At 46.1% G+C, this 25,156-nt stretch overlaps 1 protein-coding gene across 3 annotated transcripts in view; it reads left to right on the forward strand.

Annotated features, from left to right (window-relative positions):
• Positions 1-24,769, forward strand: part of Tsc22d3 (TSC22 domain family member 3) — a 63,998-nt gene extending 39,229 nt beyond the window's left edge. Inside the window, exons 1-3 of one of the 3 annotated variants that reach the window (XM_008852972.3) lie at positions 20,812-21,385; positions 22,062-22,113; positions 23,201-24,769. In XM_008852972.3, the coding sequence (XP_008851194.1) occupies positions 21,264-21,385; positions 22,062-22,113; positions 23,201-23,431 (405 nt within the window). In that variant the 5' untranslated portion in view covers positions 20,812-21,263 and the 3' untranslated portion in view covers positions 23,432-24,769. Of the gene's footprint in view, positions 1-20,811; positions 21,386-21,560; positions 21,730-22,061; positions 22,114-23,200 lie in introns of those variants that run through there. The other 2 variants (XM_008852974.2, XM_008852975.3) reach the window with 2 other exon arrangements.
• Positions 24,770-25,156: the final 387 nt, after the last annotated feature.

The raw sequence follows: 25,156 nt of genomic DNA on the forward strand, positions 1-25,156 counted from the left end.
TAGAATCATTGCTCAGTACTATGACATTGATGATAAGTACATTTGGAGAAGGGGGGCACTGTTGATGGTGTCTGACAGGCTAAGATCTGACCTACAGACCAAAGTAGAAGAAGAAAAGAACAGTGGCTCTGGCATTAGCTGAACTTGGACATAGGCTTTGTTCCTATCTGGCTGTGTGACCCTGTACAAGTCATTTTATCTACCTAAATTTCCATTTCTTCATCCATAAACGGAAGGAATTAATCTAGTTGACCTTGACGATTCCTTTCATCTCTCTGAATATGTAAGAAAACAAAACACAATAAAGAGAATCCAGAGGATGCCAAGTAAGCCAAAGGGGAGCATTGTGTGCTCAAGGAAGTGGCCAGCCAGTCTGGATCATTTTTGTCAGGAGTAAAGAAAGATTCAACAGTCAGGGGAAAGGGGAAAGCAAGACAAGGTCATGTCAACAGTTGGAAAAGATGGTATTGCACGTTTAGTGAGAAAAGACTTGGTTGGAAGACATGCTGGTAAGGAGTCACCACCTGGCACAGATGTCTGAAATGGGTTCCAGAATCAGATGTTGAAGAGGATGGTGAGTGCTACAGCAGACTCACCAAAACATGAACTTCAAATGGAAGGTAGGGGAAGTTGAACACTTTCAAATTGGCAGGCTTTCTTTCATGGCAAGGTCAGAGAGTGGAGAGCTTTGTCAAGGGCCCTTCAAGTGTTTAACGCTCTTGGATTTAATTTTATTTCTTCTCTTTATATTTATTTATTTTTGGTTTATTGAGACAAGATCTCATGTAGGCCATACTAGCCTTGAACTCAACTAGATATATAAAGGTGACCATCTGACGACCTTGAACTTGTGAGGATTGAAGCCAGGGACTCATGCATGCCAGACAAGCACTCTACCAAGTGAGCGCTATCGCCAGCCCACTCTTGGATTTTCTACATTGCTGATACTATCCCAGGACCAGACAGATAGTCTGTGTGACTATGGACTCAACCTCCCAGGAATTGCCAAGAAATCGATGACAATTTCATGGTAGAACCAGTAGCAAAAGTTGGCATAGACTCTATGTTACTCCTACTCTGTCCTCTGAATGCTCTTAAACAAATCCCAAACTGAAATATTAACTTATTACAGAACAAAAATCAGTAAAGAAAAACTAATCCCAGGTAACTGGTCTCTCAGGGCCTTAGGAGGCCAGTACATACAGACTGGTACTTGATGGGCTCCTTGGCAAAACCTGACCTTTAGGACTGGATGAGGGAGGAGAACATGAATAAAGTGTTAACTGGATACTCAGCTAGCTCCAGCTGTATGATCTTAGGCTAGTGACAACCTCTCTTTCTGTTTCCTTCTCTGTTACCTATAATTTTTTCATCAGATTATTGTAAAGAATAAAGGAAAATCACTTAGTATAATGTCTGGTATATTATAAAGACTTCCAATAAGCAGTATCTATCATTATCATCATTTTTATTACTGCTACTACCACCACTGTTGGTAATAAATATGACAGTTTGGTACCAACCATGCCAACATTCCACTAGCCTCTTCCTTTGCTCATTTTCCCAGTTCATCCCTTCGTTTTCAGGACTACTTTCTTTAGCTCTATTAAGGTAGCAGCATTACCAGGCAGTCTGTCCAAGGTGTCCCACCGCCTCCCAACCTTTCTGTAAGTCCCAGAAGCAGGTGGAAAGAAGGAGAGAGTTGGCAGGGGCCAACAAAATGAGGCTGTGCATTCCCACCTTGTCACCAGTTCCCTGGCAAGGCCTAGCAAGGTCACCTTTTGCTTCTAATTTTCTTCTTTGGAGAGAGGAGGATTGAATTCAGCCCACAGAGAGTACAGATAAAAGCAAGGGCTTTGCCCCCACAAGTATTTTCCAGTCTAAGAGACATTCCAGAGAATTGGAATGTCATCACCTTGGATAGAGGCAGAACTCTCAGATCCCTTTTGTGCCGTGGTAGACCTCATTCTCCAACCCCTATGCCAAAGCCCAGGAGCCCTTAACTTCTAGCATAGAAGCTCAGATTGCTTCAAATGAAAAAGACTCACAGGTGTGACCCTGCAGAAGTAGCCGATTGCTTATGTTGGGGAAACTCCAAGTGTTCCCCAAACTGTTCTCTCAGATCCTTGGAGGAAAGGTGAGGACACTGGAGAAACTCAATGGCACTAGACCAAGAAGGACTGAAATCACCTTGTAGCATGCAGGTCCTAGAGAGTAATGACCTGGCCCATTCTCTGCATTGAATGGTGCTGGGGAAGATGGGTGAGAAGAACAGATTGGGAGGACCCGAGGAACCTAAAGGTAGAGGAGGCAGTTATCTACCTGGCAAGATTTCAGGGGAACCAAAGAAGACTTCTACCAAAACATCTCCTCCAGCACATGTAACCAAACAATGTTTCTTGAGCACATGCTGGGTAGTCCATATTGTGTTAGGACCTTGTAACAAGTTGTCCAGTCTAGTCGTTTCCACCTTAGGGTCCCTTCCTCTCTAATGCCTTGATGAGAGCCTCATCTGTGCTGGGACACAGATGTGCTGGATAGCTTTAGTGTCAACTTGACACACCTGGGTTGAGGAAGTCTCAACTGGGGAAATTCCAGTGTGATGTGGGAGGGCCCACTGTAGGTGGTGCCACCTCTGGGCAGGTGGGCCTGTGTTGCATAAGAAAGTAGGGAGAGAAGGGGCCAGGGGAGCAAGTCAGTAAGCAGCATTCCTCCATGGCTTGTGCTCCAGCTCCCGCCTCCAGGTTCTTGCCCTGAAGTTCCTACCTTGGGCTTCCTGATGAACTGTGACCCAGGAATTGTAAGCTAAATAAACCCTTTCCTCCCCAAGTTGGTATTGGTTGGAGTGTTTTGTCACAGCAATGGAGAAACAAACTAGGACAACAGACAAACTGGAGAGGGAGAGAACATAGCAAGAGGCTCTTGCATGGTGAAGGAAGGGCCTCAGGGAATAGGATGGATGGTAAGGGGGGCAAGGGTAGGACAGAAGATGTTCTTAAAGCAGGGTGGAAGTACACAGGAGACCAAGTATGGTGAAAGGCCAAGCCTTGGAGGAGAGAGAAAAGTTAGGAGAGATGAAAGGAAGTAGGCCTAGGGCACACCGGTGAGTTTTAGTTTTGTTTATAAAGGTACTACCACAAACCATACACAGAAGGAGGCAACATAATTCCCAATATACACCCAAGACCTTTCCCTTTCTCTCTCTCTCTCTCTCTCTCTCTCTCTCTCTCTCTCTCTCCCTCATATGTAATTTTTTGTTATAGCACTGCCAGTGTGCATAAGGCAGGGATAATTACCTCCATTTCATAGATGAAGAAACTGAGATACAGATTAAAACACAGAAAGGTGACACAGACTCGTTTTAGTGGCAGAGATGGGATCAACTTTGGTCATAATGAAAGCCACAATTGGCCTAATGGGTGTCCATAGCAGATAACTCCCTCCACAGTGTTATTTCTGGAAAGAACCCTTGCCGTCTCAATCTCATTCTCTCATTCATGCTCATTCTCTCTCCTCTCTCCCCTGTCCCTGCTCCCCTCCCCCCCTCCCCCCTCCATGCTCCCCGCTCCCCTCTCCCCTCCCCGTCTTCCTAAATTTCACTCCCAGATACTCAATCATCTGTTTAGATTTCAACTGTGGCCCATTAGAAATGGAAAGAAGGCAAGAGTAGGGAGGGCAAGGGAGACTGTCTCAACACCTCAGAATCTGGGAGTGTTCCTAGGAGCAGGTCTGAGCCATCGATGGGGTGGAGTAGGGCAGGTGGGGGTGTATTGGGAGGGAAGGAACACAGACAGCAATGACTGGCAAACTGCCACCCTTTTTCATAAGTAGGGGAGGAGGACTGGTGTAAATGATGGCAGTACTGGGAGGGAGCAAGTCTGCCTAGAACTAGCCAGGCTGGCTGGCCTCAGACAGCTCTAAAGGCTGACTGCACCAACCAGCTAAGTCCTTGGAGAGAGACTGGGGGAAGACTTTCTTGTAGCCTTTGTGAGGGGACGGGGAAGGGAGAAAACCATAGCAGTGACTGGAGAAGGAAACAGATTGGTCTAAGAAGCTGAAATTGTAGAGGGTCAAAATGAGGAGGAGCTATTCAGGGAGCTGGCCTGAAGCCAGGGGTCAGTCCTAAGGTGGTGAACAGAGGCTTGAGAAGCTCTGGGCTCCAGTCCAGCTCCTGGCCTTGAGTCACCATGCAACTCGGCACTTTTCCTACCTCAGTCCTGATACCCATCAGGTCGGTTATCTCCACTTCCGTTTTATAGAAAACTGTGTAAAGTTACTCTCCTGTCTTCTTCCCCAACTGACCCTATCCTATAATGCTCACACCACCTCCTCCACCCAATCCAGTATCTAGCACACCTCCTGGGCCTTATAGAAGCTCATTCTTGTTGTCATCGGTTCCCAGAAACGATCCCTTCATGATTCAGACCATCCTGGCACTAAATGCTGTAGACATAGTTTAGCAGTCAAAGACCTAACCATCTCAGCCCTTGGCCTAGGTCTCTTGACTCAGAAGGATACCTGTAAATCATTGCATTTGCGGAGATCATAGCAGAAAGTATTAGAGCTAGTATCAAACATAGAAGTCACTTTTGCTCTTTATTCAATCATTACATTTGTTCATCATATATAATCGGACAGACAGTGCTGTGGGCACTTTGGATATTGTGCCTGAGAGCCTAGAACTCTTAAGCCTAAATAGGAGAAGTATTTATGAAAGGAGCACCCAAATAAGTATAAGCTTGCAGGCCCAACCCTCTCTTCTTACAGTTGGAGGGAATGGGGCCAGAAATGGTTATAGAACTTTTCAAAGTCATTCTGGTAGCCAGAGACAGCCAGGTCAAAAGCCAGCTTTCCTCAGCACTCTTCCACTATCTCCCGTACTATGTTCTGTAAAGAATATAGCACAAGTATAAGAGTGTTTCAGTTTTTATCCTTACACATCTATTCAGACTTATCTATTGTCAAAGCACCAGCATGGCATTCTTGACAAGATTTAAAAAATTGCTGATAAGCAATATCCACCAATGCCAGCCCCATGTAAAATTATGCCATTGACTTAAATCTTTGGATTAAAGCACCTCTGATCCGACTGGGGCAAACCCGACAAGGCAGTACCTGCCATTTACTCAAACAAATTTCTTTGATTTGTCCTTTATGGCTGGCCCAAAGGCTAAGTATGTTGATTTATGGGAGATAAACTTGGAGTCTCCCTGAAAGAGAGTCTTGCTATAGAGAGGCCAGTCTCCAGCCAACTCCCTGAAACTCCCAGGAAGCAGGAGGCACAGATTGCCGGAGGAGAAAAGCAAGAGGAAGATACCCAAAAAGGAAGCAGAAAGATTCTGAAGGCAGGCTCCTACTTCACAGTTTAGCCTGTGGGCAGCGCTGTACAGGCACTGTGATGGATGACATTTTGCTTCAAAGTACATGTTTACATTTAGTCTTTCCTCCTCCTGGATTATACTCAGTCTTTCGTACCTTCTCTAGCACGGCATTCTGAGTAGTTTATACCTGTTTGCCATTACTGAAGGACCATCCTTGAAAATGGCCAAGCCATTGCCTTCAAGGCAGCCTGCCAATCCCTGCATTGAAATGCAGATCCATCCCATCCTAATATCCTTAGAGGGCTCACTCTCCCTGGGTGCAAAGTGCTTCAGGCTTCCTCCCAGATTCGGATACAGACCCTTTCCCAATTCCCTTGCAGGTATAATGAAAGGCCTTTCCCCAGAAGGGACATTGCTGCAAGTTACAGTCATTGCCAGGAATGCAGCTGTGCCTTGAATGGTCCTCAAAACAAGATTGAAAGGGCTGAAAGTTTAGGTCAGTGGTAGAGTACTTCACCAAAAACCACCTCCAAAAACTTGTAATACCCAGTTAGAAACAAGCCAGTGCTTTGCATCAAAGACCAGCAATCCTTTTTTTAGCTTTTCTTTTTCTGAGATGGGGTATCTCTCACTATGTAGCCCCCCAGCCAGCCTGGAACTCACTATTTATACTAACTTAGCTTTGAACTCACAGAGACCCACCTGCCTCTGCCTCCCTGGTGCTAATTAAAGGCATGGCTACAATGCCAGTCTAGATCAGCAATTCTTATCTTACCTGACCTCTGCCAGTTAATAACTCTGCAACACTGGGCAAGTCATTTAATGATTTGACATCTCTGAAGTCAATGGGCTGAAGTTAAAACAATTACTAAGACTATTGGCAATATTCAAAAAGCTTGGGGGGGAGTACAAAAATAAAAGAAGGGCTAAAGGAGATACTGCACTTAGCACAGTGCCCTTTAGGCAATCAGGACTTGGGAACTGTTGCTGTCATGGTTTGGACCAGGTGAGGCTTGGGGTCTCCCCACTTGGCCTACCACTTAGGCCAAGATCTCATAGCTCTTCACTCTGCCCTTCTGTTAACTAGAGGTTTTCCTATGTCCATTTTGCTTTAAACAAACCACACCTGCAGGGCATCCCTTTGCTGGTGATTCAGGGGTGAGATGCATTCCACCCACCTATTTTAAGCTGTTCTACATTTTCTCCCCCTGAGGTAGATATGTTTATACAGGGGAGGACAGTCCCAGTCAAAACAAGATGAAAATACACTGCTGGCTTGGAGCCCCAGGCTAACTGGTTTCAGGTCCTCTCCCAGCTGTCAGCACCTCACAGCAGGGCTTTAGGGTTGGGGGGGAACACTCAGCTGCACTCCCTTGATGGACCCACCTGGGCCTGGTGTCAGGCAGTTGACTAAAACTTAGTTGAGCTAGAGACTGCAGGTTTTCCAGAGTTTTATAAGGGTGAGATGGTGAGTGGAGGTGCTGAAGGGGCAAGGGCTACCCTTACCAGCTCTGTTGACTGTTGTATTGCGTCTGCTGCCAGGGCCACCTGGTTCCCAGGCAGAGAACACCACTGTCAACAGAAAGGCAGAAAATGGCAAAAAAAAAGCTACCCCAGCAGTCTGCCATCTAAGACTAAGTCCTCACTAGACTTAACTCCTTTCAGTTAAGAGGAGGCTTTTGGTGAAAGGAAATCACCCCAGGAAAGCAGAATTCAGTCACCCCCTCACCCATGGACAGTTTCTGGGCATCAGTTTCTCCACCTTACCAATGAGGCAGCAGAGCATGAAGAAGAGACACCCAGGCTTGAAGACGTCTCGGGGAGCAAGTACATAGGCTCTCCCAGAGAGAAAGTACTGAAGATAAATGTCCCCAGGATGTCCACGGCAGTCTTGCTATTCCACATACATGACATCTTCCTAACATAATTAATGCTTTTATGTACCAAGAAGAGGAAAAAACTGTTCCCTTGCACAGCAAATAGGTTATGTGGCAGGAGATACATGGTTCTGTTTTCCAGGACGAGGATCTTTGGAAGCCTTCTGATGTAGTCCTCTAGCTAAGTAGTGGCCTCCTATAGAGTTCTCTCCCAGATTTTTCAGTTTTCATTTTAACAGACCAAGGCTGACATGATTGGAAAGAATTTTCTTTATCTTAGTGGACAGTAAGGTATTTTTATTTGGATGGATTTTCTCCCTCCCTCCCTCCTAGTCTATCATTCAAGTTATACAGCTGTCACTCAGAAAATCAAGCCTGCTAGTCCTAAATCCCTCTTTGATATTGGTGCCAGTTGAGATTTGGCTGCCCTGCTCCTGGGCTTTTTTCACCCTCTACTGCTCTCTGTGGGTGACCTGTTCCCAACTGACCCGTCCCCTTTGGCTAAAGATGGAAAGTGACCAAAGTCCCAGCATTATCTGGGAACTAAGAGTAAGAATACAGACCCAGGTGAATCATGCCTTTTATTGAAATGCTTGGGTCTTGCTCACAGGTCATTAATGGCCACTTAAACTGTATTCAGATTTGCCAAGAATGCTTGCTTTTTCAAAAGTCTTTCGTGTTTTAACTGCGGTTAGTCTCAGACAATGACTGTTCCAAAGTTCAAGTATTAGTGAAAGGCTAATACGTGAATTTACCTATAGTTCTTCCTCACTGGAGCTATTAGCAAAGATCTAACAGCTAACCAGCCCTTTTGTTTGTTTACTTATTTTTAAATATTTTATTATTTTCATTTTTTTGTGTATGAGTGTATTGCCTGCATGTATGTGAGAGCACCCGTGTGGTACAATGCTGCGGAGACCAGAAGAGGGCTTCGGATTCCCTTGGAACTGGAGTTAAGGATGGTTTCATAGCTGCCATGTGGGTGCTGGGAATCGAACTCAGGTCCTCTCCAAGAGCAGTCAGTGCTCTTAACTGCTGAGCCATCTCTGCAGCTCCTTATTTATTTATTAAGTACATATTTACCTCATTCACTCAGTCCACCAGGCACTGGTACAGGTTCTAGGAGTACAGTGGTATATAAAATAAGCCTCCTGCTTTCATAAAGCTTATATTCCTAGCCTAGTAAGCCATTGCATGCTAAGTTGAGACCTTGCACAAGCCATTTTCAATCATGGTCATCACTGATTGTATCTTCAGTCCTGCTTGAAACAAGAGAGGCCCAGCTGATGACTGTTTGTAACTTTTGAGAGGCTGTCAAGGTCAAAAAGTTGTGCAAGCTAGAAGTCCTACATATGGGGGGAAATTATTAAGAACTACAAAGAAATAATTTATTAATGATGCCATTTTCATATCAGTTCCTCAAACCACCCCCTCCTCATAAGTGGTGAGAATAAGTTGTGAAGCCATGGGAACGGAAATCTGAACTGGACAGAAAGTTAGAAACAGTAGATTTTGAAACAGCACTGAAAGGCTATTATTACATTTAGAGAGCTATTTTTCCAGCAGTGTTTCAGGACTGGGCCTTACTCTTCATGGACTGTGTATCACATTCACATGGTCCTCTTTTGCACTCCGACAAATTAAGGAATGTGACCTACAAGATGCCCACAAAGTTTTGAAATGTGATACAAAAATATATAATCATCAAGAGCATCTTTATTCTGTTAAAAAATTAAATGACATCTGTTTGCAGATCTTAAGGTGTCCACAAACATGTACATTTAATGGGGTGCATATGTTATATGAGCGGGGGAACATAGTTCCCTTTCCATGGATGAGGATTTACCAACATAGGGAGTTTAGAGGCCTTCTACGGCAGGTGGCTCCCATGGCTTAGTTGGCTACAAGGCCTGTCTTATAGAAGCATTCTGTGCAATCTCCTGGCTAGCCAATGGCTGACATCAGGGGATGGTCAGGGGACTCTGTCCTTCTGATACTATTTTCTTCCTGCTTGACCAAGTTCATTTAGCATGGGTGCTAGGGCATTTCTCAAGGGAGTACATTGGGGAAATATCTCTTCATTCTCCATCTCTTCATTCTCTTTATCATTCCCTCTGTCTGAGAGAACAGTATCTTTACATGGTCCAAATCCATCATTGTAACTACTTGGAGAGGAATCATCTGTGACATGACAGATACCTTCTGGGTTATCTCATAACTATGATCAGGCCCTAGCCCCCCAGGAAGTGTCTATGAAAATTTCTTCTTAACTGTAGATCTAGTAACTGCCTATACTTGGCTATTCCTTAGTTTCCATATTTACTTTAGTTCTTCTGCAACTCTGTCAACAAACTCCACAGTATTATTTGTTTTAGCAGACAACAGGATGTCATAGCTATTGAGCAGGATTCGTTAGTTTGCTGTTACAGGTGTATCCCAGGACACAAGGGCCAGTGTTCATCTTATTTTTTAAGGTATATGAGCTTTGACAAGAAGACTTTCCTGGTCAGGCCCACAAAACCTCCACCCTCAGTGACCTGGGCACTTCTGTCTTTGCTTAGTGGCACAAAGACAAGTATAAGAATTTTCAAAATAATTAATACTGACATTTCAAATTTTGCACTTTTGTGCTTTATCTTTACAGTCTGATATGGCCTTTAAAAGAAGTCTATACTTGGAAACATGACTTCAGGATTTCACATTCATGTTGTGAGAGGAAGGGTGAGAGCTGGGTGTGTTAGTAATACCTTTCATCACTGTGACAAAATACCTCAGAGAACAACTTTGACTCCATAGTCTTTGGTTCCATTGATTCTGGACCAATGGTGTGTCCCTACTTTTTTCCGGCTGGGCCCCACCTCTAAAAGTTTCCACAGCCTCCTGAAATAGTGTTACCATCTGAAGACCAAACATTCAACACACGAGTCTGTTGGGGATATTTCATATTCAAATCATAACAACTGGTGTTTTAGGCTAGCACTAAGATTTCCCAGGCTTTTGACCCAAAGTGTCTTTTGTCTCTTTCAGTTCTACCCCCCCCAAACACCATCTCAGTGAACAAGAGACAAGCAAAGGTTAAGAGGGTCACTCTGTTGCTGGCATGCAACCAGGAAGTCCAGGCATTGGAGGAAAGCATAGCCTTCGCTTATTTCTAAACCCTAAATGTAGCTAGTCAGAGCAAATTAAAGATAAAAATAAAATTGAATGCCCAGACATAGGTCACAAAGTGGGGGCATACCACAGAGAACACTGAATCTCCCTTCTGCTATCCCTTGCGAGAGGGGAGTTGGCGAGCAGTGAAGTCAGTCTCATAGCCAAGAACAGGCTCATATGCTGTGGCATGGGGTGATAGTGATAGAGGTAGGTAAATTCCAGCCTTGGATCAGGGTGGGTATGGGCATACGTGCAACAAGAAACCCCTGGCAAGTCTTTTTTAGTTAGCCATAGCAGGTTGCTGAGAGGGAATGAATCACACCCCTCTGGCTAACCCAGGAAACAACCTGACCCACATTTAGTGGGCAGGTGACAACTATGGAGCTTAAGGAGAGTTAGCTTCTGTGGAAGGGAGTTAAGGTTTGTTCATGGGCTAAACGGTGACATTCAGAAAAATTAGTCTTATTCTCTGACCTGAGTTCTCTCTTCCCTACTGTGATGCCCCATTTCCCACATCCTCAGCCTTCCAGGCTGAGAGTTCCGAAAGACAGCTCTGAACTGTCTTAGAAGGAATCCATTTCTCATAACAAAGAGGAAATTTTTTCAAATACTCAAGATATAAATTCAAGTAATTCAGGAAAGCTGGTCATGGTGGCAACACACCTATAATCCTAGCACTTGGGAGGCTGAGGCAGGATGATTTCTTCAAGTTCAAGGCCAGCTTGTGCTACAAAGCAAGTTCCAGTCTAGTCAACGCTATATTAGCAGGGCACTGTTTCACAAAAAAAAAAAAAAAAAGGTGTGTGGGGGGAGGGCTGTCAAGATGGCTCAGTGGGTAATGGTGCCTGATGCTAAGCCTGAAAACCTCAGTATAATCCCCAGGACCCAAATGGGGAAAGGAGAGAACCAACTCCTGCAAGTTGTCCTCTGACTGCTACATGTACATACACACATATGCAGTGAAATAAATAAATAAACTGAAATTAATAAAATTTAAAAAAGAGTAGGTTTAGGGTTAGCACTCTAAAAAAGTCTCCCATGGTTTACTCAAGCTTCCAAGAGTGAGAAAGAGATGGAAAACTGGGTAGCTGGCCTGGGATAGGCTGAACTGCATCAGCACATGCCATACAAAGTGGATCTCTGTATCTGTGGTGATATAGAAGCTATTCAGGTAGATCTTTTCTTGGATCTCACCTTTAAGCCATGATTTTCAACACTGTGGCTTGATTTAGAGTATCCTGTCTTGCCATCTTGTCATCTTACCACACACTGTGGCCTTATTACCCTACTAGGGTTCATGGGAAAGCTGGCAACCATGGAGAAAGAGAGTCGAGGCCCCTCTGTGTGAAAGGCTGGAGAAGGAGGTATTTACATAAACTCTGTATGTGTGTCTGAGTGTGTGTGTGTGTGTGTGTGTGTGTGTGTATACTCCGTGCTTCTTTCTTTCTGATAAGATGTGTGCATTCCTTGTTAGCAGCCCTTAAAAACAATTCCTTGGACTAGTGTCTAAGAATTGCATTCAAATCATCTAACAAGTAACCTTCCCCACCACATTCAGACAGATACCACTAGTCTTGCTATGGTTAGAGCCAGGGAAGCTTTCTCAAGTGATCCTGATGTTCAGAATCTAATACATGGGGCTCGAGAGATGGCTCAGTGGTTAAGAGCACTGGCTGCTCTTGCAGAGGACCTGGGTCTGGTTTCCAGCACCCATGTGGCAGGTGACAACTACCCCTATTCTGACACCCTCTTCTGGCCTCCACGGGCATTGCATGACACAGGTGCACTTACATACATGCTGACATAACACTCATACATATAAAATAAAAATGAATACTTAAAAAAAATAGTGGCTGGAGAGATGGCTCAGTGGTTAAGAATATTGGTTGTTCTTGCAGAAGACCCGGGTTCGAATCCCAGCACCCACATGGCAGCTAACAACTGTCCGGAACTCCAGTCCCAGGGGATCCGACAGCCTCTTCTGACCTCAGCGGGCATTGCACAACATGGGTGCACTTACCTACATGCAGGCAATACATGCATACACATGGAATAAAAATAATTAATAAAATTTAAAAGACTCTAATACAAACCCATTACTTTGCCTCCACTGCCACTATCAAGATTTACTTGCTGTGTGTCTAGGTTGTCCTTTAACTTAGATTGGCCAATGACTAGCCTGCAGAAGATAGTATGATAATTTAGTTCATACTGAGGCATTTAACTATTAGTGGCTGCTTGTAGCATGTCTGTAGGGTTGTTTTCCATTGGCAGATGAGCTTTTCTAGATCCTCGGTGTATAAAGAACTCCAGGAGAGATCACTGGGCCCCAGAGGCATGACTGCTGTTGATCTTTGTAAGCACCATAGTTCCAGGCCTGGAAAACAGCTCTGTTAAAAGGGGATTTTTCTTTCTCTGCCCTTCAAATCACACTCAAGGATCCAGTCACAGAAGGCACCTGTGCCAGGACAGGCCCTAGTTAGAACTGTCCTCAAGAGGAGCCTGTGGGAATCATCTCTTAGGCAGCCATATGATTGTGCACAAATGGTACTCGTCTTTATTTCTCTATTTAAGACTCCATTATAAGGTATGATTGACAACTTTGAAAACTGTGGTCCTAGTGGTACCAAGGACTTCCTGTTCCCAGTGTGTGGCATGATACATCTAGCTAGTTTCTCCCATGACCACCTGAATACCACTTCTTTTCTTCTAAGATCCTGTCACCTATGACCTCTATGCAGCACATAGCCAGCTCTGATGTCAGACAGACTAGAAGCCATGGCTTTGGACACTAGAGTGTCTTGCCATGCCATCTTACCATGTTTTGTGGTCTTACTACCCCTTTGGAAACATAGGGAACTTGTGAACAGCAAAGGAGGAGGAGAGGAAGGAAGGATGGTGGAATGATTGGACCTCTTTTCCTGCCTATCTCTGGAAGTCAGACTATGTGAAAGGCTGTGTTTACATAAGTGTGTGTGTGTGTGTGTGTGCGCGCGCGGGCGTGCGTGCGTGTGTGTGTGTGTGTGTGTGTGTGTGTGTGTGTGTGTGGGCGTGCGTGCGTGTGTGTGTGTGTGTGTGTGTGTTTCTCTTTCTTCCTGATAAGGTGTGTGTATTCCTTGTCAGCATTTCTTAAACCTGGCCTGAGGCCTCCCTTAACCACTCCCATCACTCCTTTGAGTTTTCTGGCTCTGTTCCCATGGTTGGAGGGGGGCATACCCAGGGAATAAGTCACCCTATTTCTCTCCTTTCTGTTCCAAGAGTATCATGCCCCCCAAATCCCCACCACTGCCCCCTACCCCAGCTGGGCTACCTTCTCACTATCTAGGAAACCCCAGATTGGAGCTTGTGCAACCCATACCCTTTGAATTCTGCAGAGCCCCTCTCCACAAGTCAAAGAGTCTCACAAAAGAGGATCAAGGAGCCACCGCCACCTCAAGTGAGCCTATGGTGAATAGCTCTGCCGTGAGGTAAAGGAGGCCTCACTGAGCACAATGTAAGGCCCATCATGGCTTCAGAAGCCAGAAGCTGTGAAAGGCTGGCATTATTAACCACCCTTATATTCCTTAAACAACTTGTACCTCTTCAAAGGTCACTCATTCTATAGTGGGGCCCACAGTGGAGCCAGGAGCTCCACGTTAGAACCTCTGCTCTCATCACAAGCCCCTTGTCTGCTGGCTCTGCCTCCCTAACAAAGTCTTCTTGCTTCCTTTCTTCTAAGTATTTTCACTAAACCCCAAGTTCCTGATGTGCCAATCAAAATAACCCCACAACTGCTAGAGAAAATGATTTAGAATTGTGTGTCAGTGTGGCTTCACAGAGCATAGGGAATGAAGAGAAGGCTCTGCTGATGTCTCCTTGGCCCAGGTAAGCTGGGGATGGGCAAGGGCAGACACACATTTTGCCACATTCTTATTCTTGTCTTCTCCAAACCCTGGAAAGCTTCAGTGCACCAGAATTTTCAGAGAGGGGCTATCTGCCTTCTTAAAGATGCCTCTTGGCCTGTGGGGGATTACAGAGAGTCTCAGTACCTGCTCCTAAGGCATATGGAATGAGGGGAAGTCTGAGCTGGCCAAAGGAGAAACGCCAAGCACATGGCAGGAGAAAGCAAGCCCCACAGTGACTCGTCCCCCTGCATTGTAAACCTCTGAAGTTAAGGAAGGCAGAGTAAGGGACCCGTGTTGACACTCTTAGCCACAGTGTCAGAGAAACCATAGGTCCTACCAAACCCCCAGATCTTGTGGCTGTTGTACTATGGCTCCAGGTAGGCAGTGGCGACAGGGCAATCAGAAAAACTCAGTCCTCCCTATGGAATGAGATAATGCCCAGAGGTGGGACTGGTGTGGCCCCCCTGAACTCAAAGCTACTCTCCTGTGCCAAGTTCTAGGGGTTTTTTTTCTTGAAATAATTCTTTCACTGAGGGCTAACCAGCAGGAGAAAGCTTCGAAACTTGCCACAGACTTAGCATATTCTAGAAGGAAGCACATTTTTGGGGTGTATTACTGGTTTGCTTTTCCCCAGGTTAATTTGCAAAGCTCATTTTCAGGAATGTCTAATTCATGTGTATATATTAGTGAGAATGCAAATGAGAAGAGGGCTTGGAAAAATTGTGGAGGGTGATTGTGCCAGCTATAAGGCAAGTTTCATGAAATTGAAAATTCACTGAGCTTACACTGCATTCCTGGATAAATCACCAATACTCCAGCACCTCCTCTTCCCATAGTGAGCCTTCAGTGTTATGGCGATGAAGGTGATTTGACGAGAACAGTGTTTTACTTCTGTGAATGAAAGCCAGGATGAGGGCAGAATGCCTTATAAAATTGGTGTTCTGCCTGCCATCCCTAGTGTCAGTCAGAGATTGTTTGTGAAGGTCACACGGGACCCTGTCCAGGAAGGAGCTGAAAGGCACAATTCATTGCTCTTGCCATCACCCAGTGCCAGGGTGTGCCCCAAGTCATTTCCTAGAGCCGCTTCTCCAAGACAGTATCTATCTCTCTACCAGGATTCTCCTTGACAACCCTCCATCACCTTCTGCATTTGCATCTGCATCTTCCTACCCATCTACATCTTCCTCCCCACCTTCCTGCCCACCAAACTCAGGGCTCTGGGCTCTGGCCACAGGAGGCAGTTCACATGATCTACAGAAAACAAGGCACTTTCTCTGTCACTGTCTTCCCTTCTTGCTTCCCTCTTTCTGGACTTTGGGGATTTTCCATAAAGTCAGAATAACTATGTAAGCGGCAGTGGCCTTCCTGTCTATATTCTCCCATATTGGAATGGAACCAGAGGGGAAGAGAGAAGACAAGAAAGAAACAAGGACAGATTAAACCATGGCATTTCAGCCTCCTTATTCCCCCAGCCTCTTCAGAAAACGGGACAAGTAAGTAATGAGGCGGGTTGAAAAACATCCCTCCCCACTTACTCTTCACCACAGCCCCCTTCTATCTGAGGCTTCATTAACACACTACTAATGCTCAGGCACTCAATATCCTTCTTGTATTTCCTTTTCCAGCTCCTAACCCAGTGTTTGTTTTGTGGCTGGTCCTGCACCTCTCGAGTTGTGTCTTTTTCCGCTTCTCCTGACACAGGACCCTGTATTTTGCTGGCAGTATTGCTGAATCCTTGGGTGGAACATTCCCTGTAAAAAATAAGGAAGACTTGCCTATAAATAGTTTCCTTCAGGCTGTGTGGTACACAATGCTTCAAGTGTGATAAAAAGGGAAGTAAGATGTTCCCCTTCACTGCCTCCTCCAGCCACCACACCCACCAGAGCCTGCCCTCCACCCTTTTTTGTCAGCATGCAGATACCCCATATGAGGTTTCTGCTGCCCAGATTTTGCCTATCCACTGTCCTGTGGGAACCCCAAGTAGCAAGAACTCTTGTCCTGAGGACTCTGGCTTTTGAAAGAAAACAGATCAATGGGAATGTGAGGACACTCTCCCAACTCAAAGAATAGACTGACTTCCAGGGTCTCCTGAAATGAGGAGAGTTGATCTCATCCTCATTACAATCCCTTCCTTTAGGGAGCCACCCCTGCGTGAGGCAGGGTCAGCTGTGTCTGCTTCATCCAAAAGTACTGAGGCATTAAGGCTAGAAGTGAGAGCCAGTGAGGGGCCTGGCTCATCAGCAGGTTCCTCTGCAACGCTGGCTCCAAGTCTAGACTATTGTAAGTTGTGGGATATAAGAAGGGGAGATTGGAAATATTTGTGTATGTTGGTGTTGCCGAGTTATTGAAATCCTAGGCTATTATTTCATGTATGGGGTCTGCCTCTTCAGGGCACAAGGATGCTGTAAGACTCAAGATCAGCACATTATTCAGAAATACTAGACCAGGGGCTGGAGCCATGGCTCAGTGGTAAAGAGCACTGGATGCTCTTGTAGAAAACCTGGGTTCAAATCTGAGCACCCAAATGGTGGCTAACAACCATCCATAACTCCAGTTCCAGGGGATCCAGTGCCCTTTTCTATCTTTCGAGGGTATTGCACAACACAGTTTCACTTACATACATGCAGACATAATGCTCATACACATAAAAAATAAATAAAAAATATTTTTAAAAAGAAAATATTAGGCCGGGTGTGGTGGTGCACGCCTTTAATCCCAGCACTCGGGAGGCAGAGGCAGGCGGATTTTTGTGAGCTCGAGGCCAGCCTGGCCTGCTTAGCAAGTTGCAGGCCAGCTGGGGCTACAAGGAGACCCTGTCTCAAAAAAAAATTAGACAACATAATGGGTGTCATGTACTGGACACTCTTCAACTGCAAGGCTTGGTGCAGCTGTTCTGAGCAGAAGAACTTCCTGGGGTGCTGAGGGTTAAACAGAAAATGTTTGGGGGTCCCCCTCCAAATATCCCTTGTTCTTGTTATTTTAAAAAAATCTTTTTCTAGAGGCACTTAAGTTCATTCTTTCCCTTTATCCAGCCCTGGAATCAGGGCTTTGGTAAGAGAGATCAGGAAGCCTACATTTAACACAGCAGAGCTATGGGCATACAACAGAAGGGAAATTGGTCTAAGTGTGAGCTGAATCCACACAATAGTGGAACTGTAAAAAGCTAAATCCTTGGTATGAGCTTGTTTTCTTGTTGACCTCATTCTAAAAGCTGAGCATAGTAAGAATAAGATAAAAGTGGGGGATTTAATTAAGGGGGCCCAGAAATGTGAAGTTTGACTATACTATGATTGTTATTCTAAGATTGCACACTTGATTTGGGATATTGTGTACATGGTGACTATATATTCCTTTCTGGAACTACCAGGTTGAGTTAATCATTTGCATTTCTTAGACTGACATAACTTTCTTTAAGAATTTCTTGGCTGTGTTTTGAACTGATCTGCATGACCATGGCTTCTTCTAAGGCACTTAGAGACAATTTGAGTATTTTTCCCAACCCCAAGTTATCAGAAAACTTTCGCAGGCTGTGCTTAGAGGACTCAAAGTCAGCCTTAGAACTTCTTGAATAGCAGCGTTGCTGGCATCCATCCTAGAGGTACTTCCCCTGTCCTTCGCTCCTTTCTTCCTCCTTGCCCCTCCTTAATGTCTCCAATCCATCCCTCCAACTACCTTAATCTCTGTTCTTTCAGTAAACCCACTCCCTGATCCACAATTACCCATGAGATGGTGTAGTACAAACAAACTTGGTTTCTAGGTCAGGTAGATTTGGGCTGCAGTCCTAGCCCTGCAATTTATTAGCCATCTTTAGCAAGGTAACCAGACCCATAGTTTCTTCATCTACAGATGGTGGTGACAGTGCCTATACTGCAAGGTTTGTGGCATGGCCAGCTGTGTCAGCCCATAACTAGTGTTTCACTGATGGTAGTGGCCATTATAGTCAGTGAGTCTCAAAGTTAGAGTTTTTAAAAATTGAATTATAATTACTGAATAATTCAAATGCAACTTTGTAAGCAAGTTCTTTTTCCTCTTTTACCTTCCCTCCTCAAACTACCTGGATTTCTCTGCCACTGTCTCCACATAAGGGAGTCTGTGTCAAGACAGTTGTTTCAGACCTTTTTCCATGGTAGTATTTTACCCCTGCCAACCCATCTTATCCCCACCTCACACTACTTTTTCAACCATCTTTCTTAGAATTTGGGGGTGTTTGGGGGTGAGTAGGAGTTTAAAAAATAGCAAGGCAATGAAAGATCAACTCTAAGTGACAAAGTGTAGATTAATAGACCAGGGAATTCCAATATCAGCAAAGCTACTAATTTAAGGGTTTTTTTTTTCTCCTCAGATAACATTCTTGATGACCTATAAATACCGTCTATACTTTTCTTCTGTCTGTTACACCTTAGTTCAAACATCCACTTCAGAGAACCCCAAGTTAACAATGTCCTGAGACTGACATTATCTCCCACCTGACGTGGAATGAAATGGACTTAGGTGACAGGTTTTCTTATAGAATTTATTGGTCAGTTCTGCATCTACAATGGCCATTGTAAATCCGCCAGTGGAGCCCCATTTCGGAGCTGAAAAAGGTGACTGCTCAGTAGTATAAATGCACTAAAAGGCAGGAGGAAGTCAAGGCCTTCAGATTGGGCTTGGCCAGGGACTCGGCCAGGGTGTCAGTGCCAGGTACCTGTTTAAGAGAACTATCCTGAAGCAAATAATTACCTCCTTTGCTGATAAGCGCTCCCAGTACTTTTCCAATAGCATAATTGCACTAGAGTTTTTCTTTGGACCACAGCCTGTGGAGCACTGATTTATGGGTACTTGCCTTAATTTCGTACAAACTATTGTATATATGGTGGAACCTAATGTTCCTCTAGTCCTGGGTTGGTGTAAACACTATTGGTTGTTGCATCACTTACCCCTTTCTCAGCCCAGGTTGCTTTTTATAGATGCAATTCTGATTATGCCCACCAGGTGGCCTTGCTTAGGAAAGAACAAGAGGAAAGGACCTCAAGCCTTAGGTGCCACCCTTTCTCTCCTCTCTCTCCCTCTCCCTCTCCCTCTCCCTCTCCCTCTGTATGAAAATATATTTTGATACAAACGTGTAACTTTTACTAGATTACAATTACCTCATTTCCTTATGGCTTGGATTAGGCCTTTTCATGAAGTACTCTACAGTGCTATATGCGTAGTCAGAACCATTGTAACTGGACACTTAGGTCTATAACCTACCACCTGAGTGTCCCTGTATTGTAAAGGAAACACGTTGGCAAAGAAAAGTGGATTTATTTGCAGTTTTGTCAAATTGGGGAGGTGGAGTGAATTTCTCTTTGGCTTCCCTATATCATTATTTCATCTCTTAAAGGAATGATGAAACAAAAGCTGAAAAAAGCAGTCCACATGCACATGTAGACTAAACTGTTATCAGAACCGAGGGATTCATAGGAGAGAGGACCCCCTGGTGTCAGTGCTTTAGGTGCTCCCCGTGGAAGCACCTGGAGAAATACGAATTTCTCAGGGATCGTATTTACACTGTTACACCATCACCTGGGAGTTATTTTCCTGGGGTAGTTTATATGTAACTTTGGTTTGTAGTTTACTTGTCAGCTTGCTGTTCACAGAAAACAGAAAAATTCTGGTTCTTTTTTTTAAAAAAGAATTAGTGTTCACCAGGCTGGAGAGATGGCTCAACAGTTAAGAGCACTGGCTGCTCTTGCAGAAGACCCGTGTTTGATTCCCAGGATCCACACGGTGGCTAACAATAATCTCTAACCATGTGTAGTTCCAGGGGATCCAACGCCTTTGTCTGACCGCCATGGTCACTGCACAATACAGGTGCACCTAAATACATGCAGACATTACACTTAAACACGTAAAATAGAATAAAAATAATCAATTATTTTAAAATGTTTTAGACAAGCCGTGTTAGTGCAGCCTGTAATCCCAGCATTTTGGAGGACTGATAGGAGGTCAGCCTGGGCTACATAGAGAGACTCTGCCTCAAATAAAAACATGGTTCCTAGGTCATGATGCTGAATGTATTTTCTTTGCAGAGTAGGGAATGGAGACCAAAGAGTAAAAGGCTGGCATCTGTGATCACCCACACACTGCTCCCTCCTGTGTGCTCACCCCCTCATTCGAGTTCTTGGACACCCTCTCCTCCACACATGTGCGCTCACAGATGAATCCAGACCTGCGCATACACCACATCCCCACCACCCAACTGTGCACACAGATACTCCAAAACCTGTATGTCCCAAGGAAAGATGAATGATTGGGTTCTGGAGTCTGGGGCAGGATGTTAAGCAGCTTGGCTGGATGAGGGGACAGCTGCATTGCTGAGTGAGTGAACGTACAGGTGAATAATGTGTCCAAGAGACTGAGGGGGCCAGTCAACTGGAGGTGAGACTCCTGATTGGGGGGCACGTGGGCGTCCAGTGACCTGAGAGCATTGCAAAACCCACGGAGCATGTGTACTGGCACCTAAAGAGCTTTTAACGCAGCACCGCCCTCTACTGAACGCTTCTACCTCCTGTTGTTACGGCATTTTTTTCTTTCTTTTTTTTTCTAGAAATCAGCCCCGGTTTGGTTTTTACCAGTCTCCAGAGTCCTCTTTGGAGACGCCAGTTGGCACAGAAAAGTGCTGAACTGTTTACAGTCCTAGCCTAAGGTTCAGGGAGGGGATGTGGTTTAACTGGGCCACAAAGCCCAGTACACGACTCATTTGCATGGCTCCTGACGCCATGTGACGCAGCCAGCTCCTCCTATATAAAGAAGCAGGAGCCGAAATTATCTCGGAGTCTGGGTTGGACTGGCGGCTGTGGAGTTTGTGACACGCTAGGTGACACCCCTCGAGTCACTTCCCTTCAACTCCAGCTGGAAGCGCCTGGCTGGCTTTGATTCTTCTCTGCAGCCTTCGTCCCTGTCCTAGCTCCAGGGCCCCACTGCGGTGCAGAGCCCGACCCATTGCCGCGCGCTAGCAGCCCGCAGCCGCCCAACCCAGCCACAGCTCCTTGGCTACCAGAGCTATGAACACCGAAATGTATCAGACCCCCATGGAGGTGGCGGTCTATCAGCTGCACAATTTCTCTATCTCCTTCTTCTCTTCCCTGCTTGGAGGAGATGTGGTTTCCGTTAAGCTGGATAACAGGTAACCACTGCCCCAGCCTTCCTGCTGAACCTGGGAGCCGGCAGGGGCTGGGCTCCAAGGCGGATCTCCACGCGAGCCTAGCGCCTCGGGTCCCTTTTCCCCGTGGTGTAGCATCCTGGGAAGAGGCGGGGGTTGGGGACGCAGGAAGGGGGGGGTCACCTCGCTGGGATCCGCCGGCGGAGCGTCCCTGCGGTTGTTGCGTGGTGAGAAGCAGCTGCTGCAGCCGAGGCAGCCGGAGACTCGGGCGGCGGGCTAGGCTGGGCTTGGGCCAGGTTGTGCGCCGCCTGGGAGAAGGCCGGAAGCTTCTGAGTCGAGAAGGGATTCTTAGCTAGGTTCCGAGCTGGGTAGGTTTGCTTCGGACCTTCTGGGCCGGCAGTCAGGGCCTTCTTCAGCCACGCGCCCCATTGTTTGCAAATCGCTCCAGAGCAGGCCACTGCGCCCCTGGACCCGCGCGCAGCTCCAGTTGGTGGGGACTCAGGGCGGCGCCCGCCGGGGTGGGAAAGTGCAGTTTCCTGCAGGGACTGGAGGGGGATCTGAGGACAAACTGCCTTGAACTCTGGACCACGGAGGTGGGAGAGAGGAAGAGCCCTGGCAGGTGGAGGGCTTCAGCCCCGACTGCCTGATACTTAGAGTAGAACCGAGTAACAACCGGTGTCTTTGCTTTTTGTCCTGGCAGTGCCTCCGGAGCCAGTGTGGTGGCCTTAGACAACAAGATTGAGCAGGCCATGGTGAGTAGCATCACTGCATCATTTCCATCCCCAGACTTAACTGCTGCTTATGTAACCCTGGGCATAACTCTTGTGTGTCTGTGTGTCTGTGTGTGTCTGTGTAAAAGCCTTTAGCCAGAATCTTGAAACAATTTCCTGATACCCATCCCCCTTGGAGACCTTAGGTAGAGTATTGTTAGCAGGACATCTCCTAGGGCATTTCCAATCTTCCTTTGCTAGACTGCCTTTTAACCCCTCCTCCATCCCAGGGCTTTATGGTAGCTTCTGGCTCCTCCTCAGTGGTTGCAGGGCAGGGAGCTGCGACTCTTGCATTTGTCTGCCTCCCGCAGTTGGCAAGGGCTAGAGCTCATTGGATACAGTTACTCTGCAGTGCCTCTGCAGAGCCTGGGCTGGGGTCAGAACTAGGGAGGAAACAGAAAGCGAAGCACCCCACCCTTTGCTGGCCTGCTCCTTCCAGGCAGATGTGACACTCCACCAAGTAGCCAGAATGCTGCAGAGGCTGGGGCTTCTTGCAAGTTAGAAGCCCCTCAGCCCTGCTCTAGTGCATAATGCCACAGTTTCCTGGTCCTCCATTCAATTCAGAAGGTACAGCAAGCTCTACCCCTTCCCCTAAAGCAAGATTCCTTCCTGTGTCCTGTCTAACTGAGGCTGCAAGACAACTGAGACTCTGTATTGGATCATGTGAAGGGGAGGGGATGCCAGTATAGTTGGCAGTTTTAGGAGATGACAATTTTATATTCTTGGTGAAGATTTGTAAAACAGACCAATAATAGGGGGTACATTGTAGGCTCCCCCAGATTTGTGCCCGCAGCAAGGCCAACTAGCAGAGATCTTGCCCTAGTCAGACTTAAAAGTCATTAGGCATTTGGAGGAGGGCACGTCTTAGGATCAAAGCTGGGTTCCCTAGCATGGCCCAAATCCTGTGGCTCTCCCAAGCAAGGATCTAAGTGCTTCGGAGAAGAGGGCACAAAGGGACAGTGTGCTGAGAGAAGGCTGCGTGATAAAGGCCAGTGTGGCAGACTGATGACAGCATGACGGTGCTGCAGAGGGGACATAATGGCTAAGGAATGGCTTTGTTCCATCACAGGATCTTGTGAAGAACCATCTGATGTACGCTGTGAGAGAGGAGGTGGAGATCCTGAAGGAGCAGATCCGAGAGCTGGTGGAGAAGAACTCCCAGCTGGAGCGTGAGAACACCCTCCTGAAGAACCTGGCAAGCCCAGAGCAGCTGGAGAAGTTCCAGTCCCGGCTGAGTCCTGAAGAGCCAGTGCCTGAATCCCCACAAGCCCCAGAAGCCCCTGGTGGTTCTGCGGTGTAAGTGGCTCTGTCCTGAGGGTGGGCAGAGCCACAACTTGTTCTACCTAGTTCTTTCCAGTTTGTTTTTGGCTCCCCAAGCGTCATCTCATGTGGAGAACTTTACACCTAGCATAGCTGGTGCCAAGAGATGTCCCAAGGACATGGCCACCTGGGTCCACTCCAGTGACAGACCCCTGACAAAGAGCAGGTCTCTGGAGACTGAGTTGCATGGGGCCTAGTAACCCCAAGCCAGTGAGCCTCTCATGCCACTGCACCCCGGGGGCTTCCAGGACCTGGGCAACTTAGCTACAGCTGGCAAAGGAGAAAGCAGAAAGAGATGTAATGCCAGTATGCTCCAGAAAGTTTAAGGGGTCTGTTTTTCATTTCCATGGACATCTTCCACAGCTGCACCTGATGACTGTTCCTATGAAGAAGCCACTTACGTTTTAAGCAGAGGCAACCTCTCTCTTCTTCCCTGTCTGGCCCAGGCAGGGGCAGAGATGAGAGAGATTGAGCCAAGTCAGCCTTCTGTTGGTTAATATGGTATAATGCATGGCTTTGTGCACAGCCCAGTGTGGGATTACAGCTTGGGATGACCGCTTACAAAGTTCTGTTTGGTTAGTTTTGGCATAGTTTTTCTATATAGCCATAAATGCATATATATATATACCCATAGGGCTAGATCTGTATCTTAGTGTAGCGATGTATTACACACACATACACCTACATGCTGAAGGGCCTAACCAGCTTTGGGAGTACTGACTGGTCCCCTATCTCATAAGGCTAATTTTTTGAGTGTTCTCATTTACCGAATTGATACAGCTTGTTCTTTAGGATAAGTAAGACTCAAGGTTTAAGGGAGGGAGAGGGGGACCAGCCTCACAATGCGGCCACAGATGCCTTGCTGCAACCCTTCCCCATCTGTCCACTGAAGACATGTGAAGTCTTCTTTTGAATGCCAAACCCACCATTCACTGGTGCTGACTACATAGAATGGGGTTGAGAGAAGACCAGTTTGGACTTCACATTTTCATGTGAGAACTTGTTTTTTGTTGTTGTTGTTGTTCTGTTTTTGTTTTGTTTTTGTTTCTGTTTTTTTAATTGTTGTTGGAAACTGTAGGGTGGATCAAAGGATGGCATCCTGCTGTGGACAAGAAATGGATGAGGGGAATGAATGGTTTTGATCCCTTATGGGCCTGGGAGTATGTCCCCAGGAAGCTTGTGTTAAGGAGGCTCTGTGACAGTGAACACTTTCACTTTCTGATACCTTATCCTGCTGTATGCCTCCAGGATATGGATTTTGGTTTTTCAAATGTAGTTTGAAATTTCAATAAACTTTGCTCTTTTTTCTAAAAATAAAGTTGGTGTCTGGCTGAATATAAATGGACTGGGTGGAAGAGGCTCCTCACCCGCTAGAGGCAGGCTATTTTGCTGACCCACCTGTTGAGCACCTGCTAAGGGCCAGGCCTATGCTGCATCTGTGATGGTGTCATCCATGTATTCCATACATGAAGAACATGTTTGTGCTCTTACCCTTACTTCCAGATGAAGGAGCCTGGGACTCTGGAAATTTAAGTAACTTTTCAAAATCACACAGCTCTTATGGAAGTTGGGTTCAACCTCACAGCCTTCCCACTCTGTCCTCTGACTTTCATCTGGAGGCTGCAGAATGAACGACTACCAATACCCAATTCAACTTTAGGAGTGATCTGGCAAGATATCCCCCCCGCCAACAAACGCTGAAAAG

The sequence above is a fragment of the Nannospalax galili genome, unplaced genomic scaffold, assembly GCF_000622305.1.
Source record: "Nannospalax galili isolate Female #2095 unplaced genomic scaffold, S.galili_v1.0 scaffold25, whole genome shotgun sequence".
In the NCBI taxonomy this organism is placed as follows: domain Eukaryota; kingdom Metazoa; phylum Chordata; class Mammalia; order Rodentia; family Spalacidae; genus Nannospalax; species Nannospalax galili.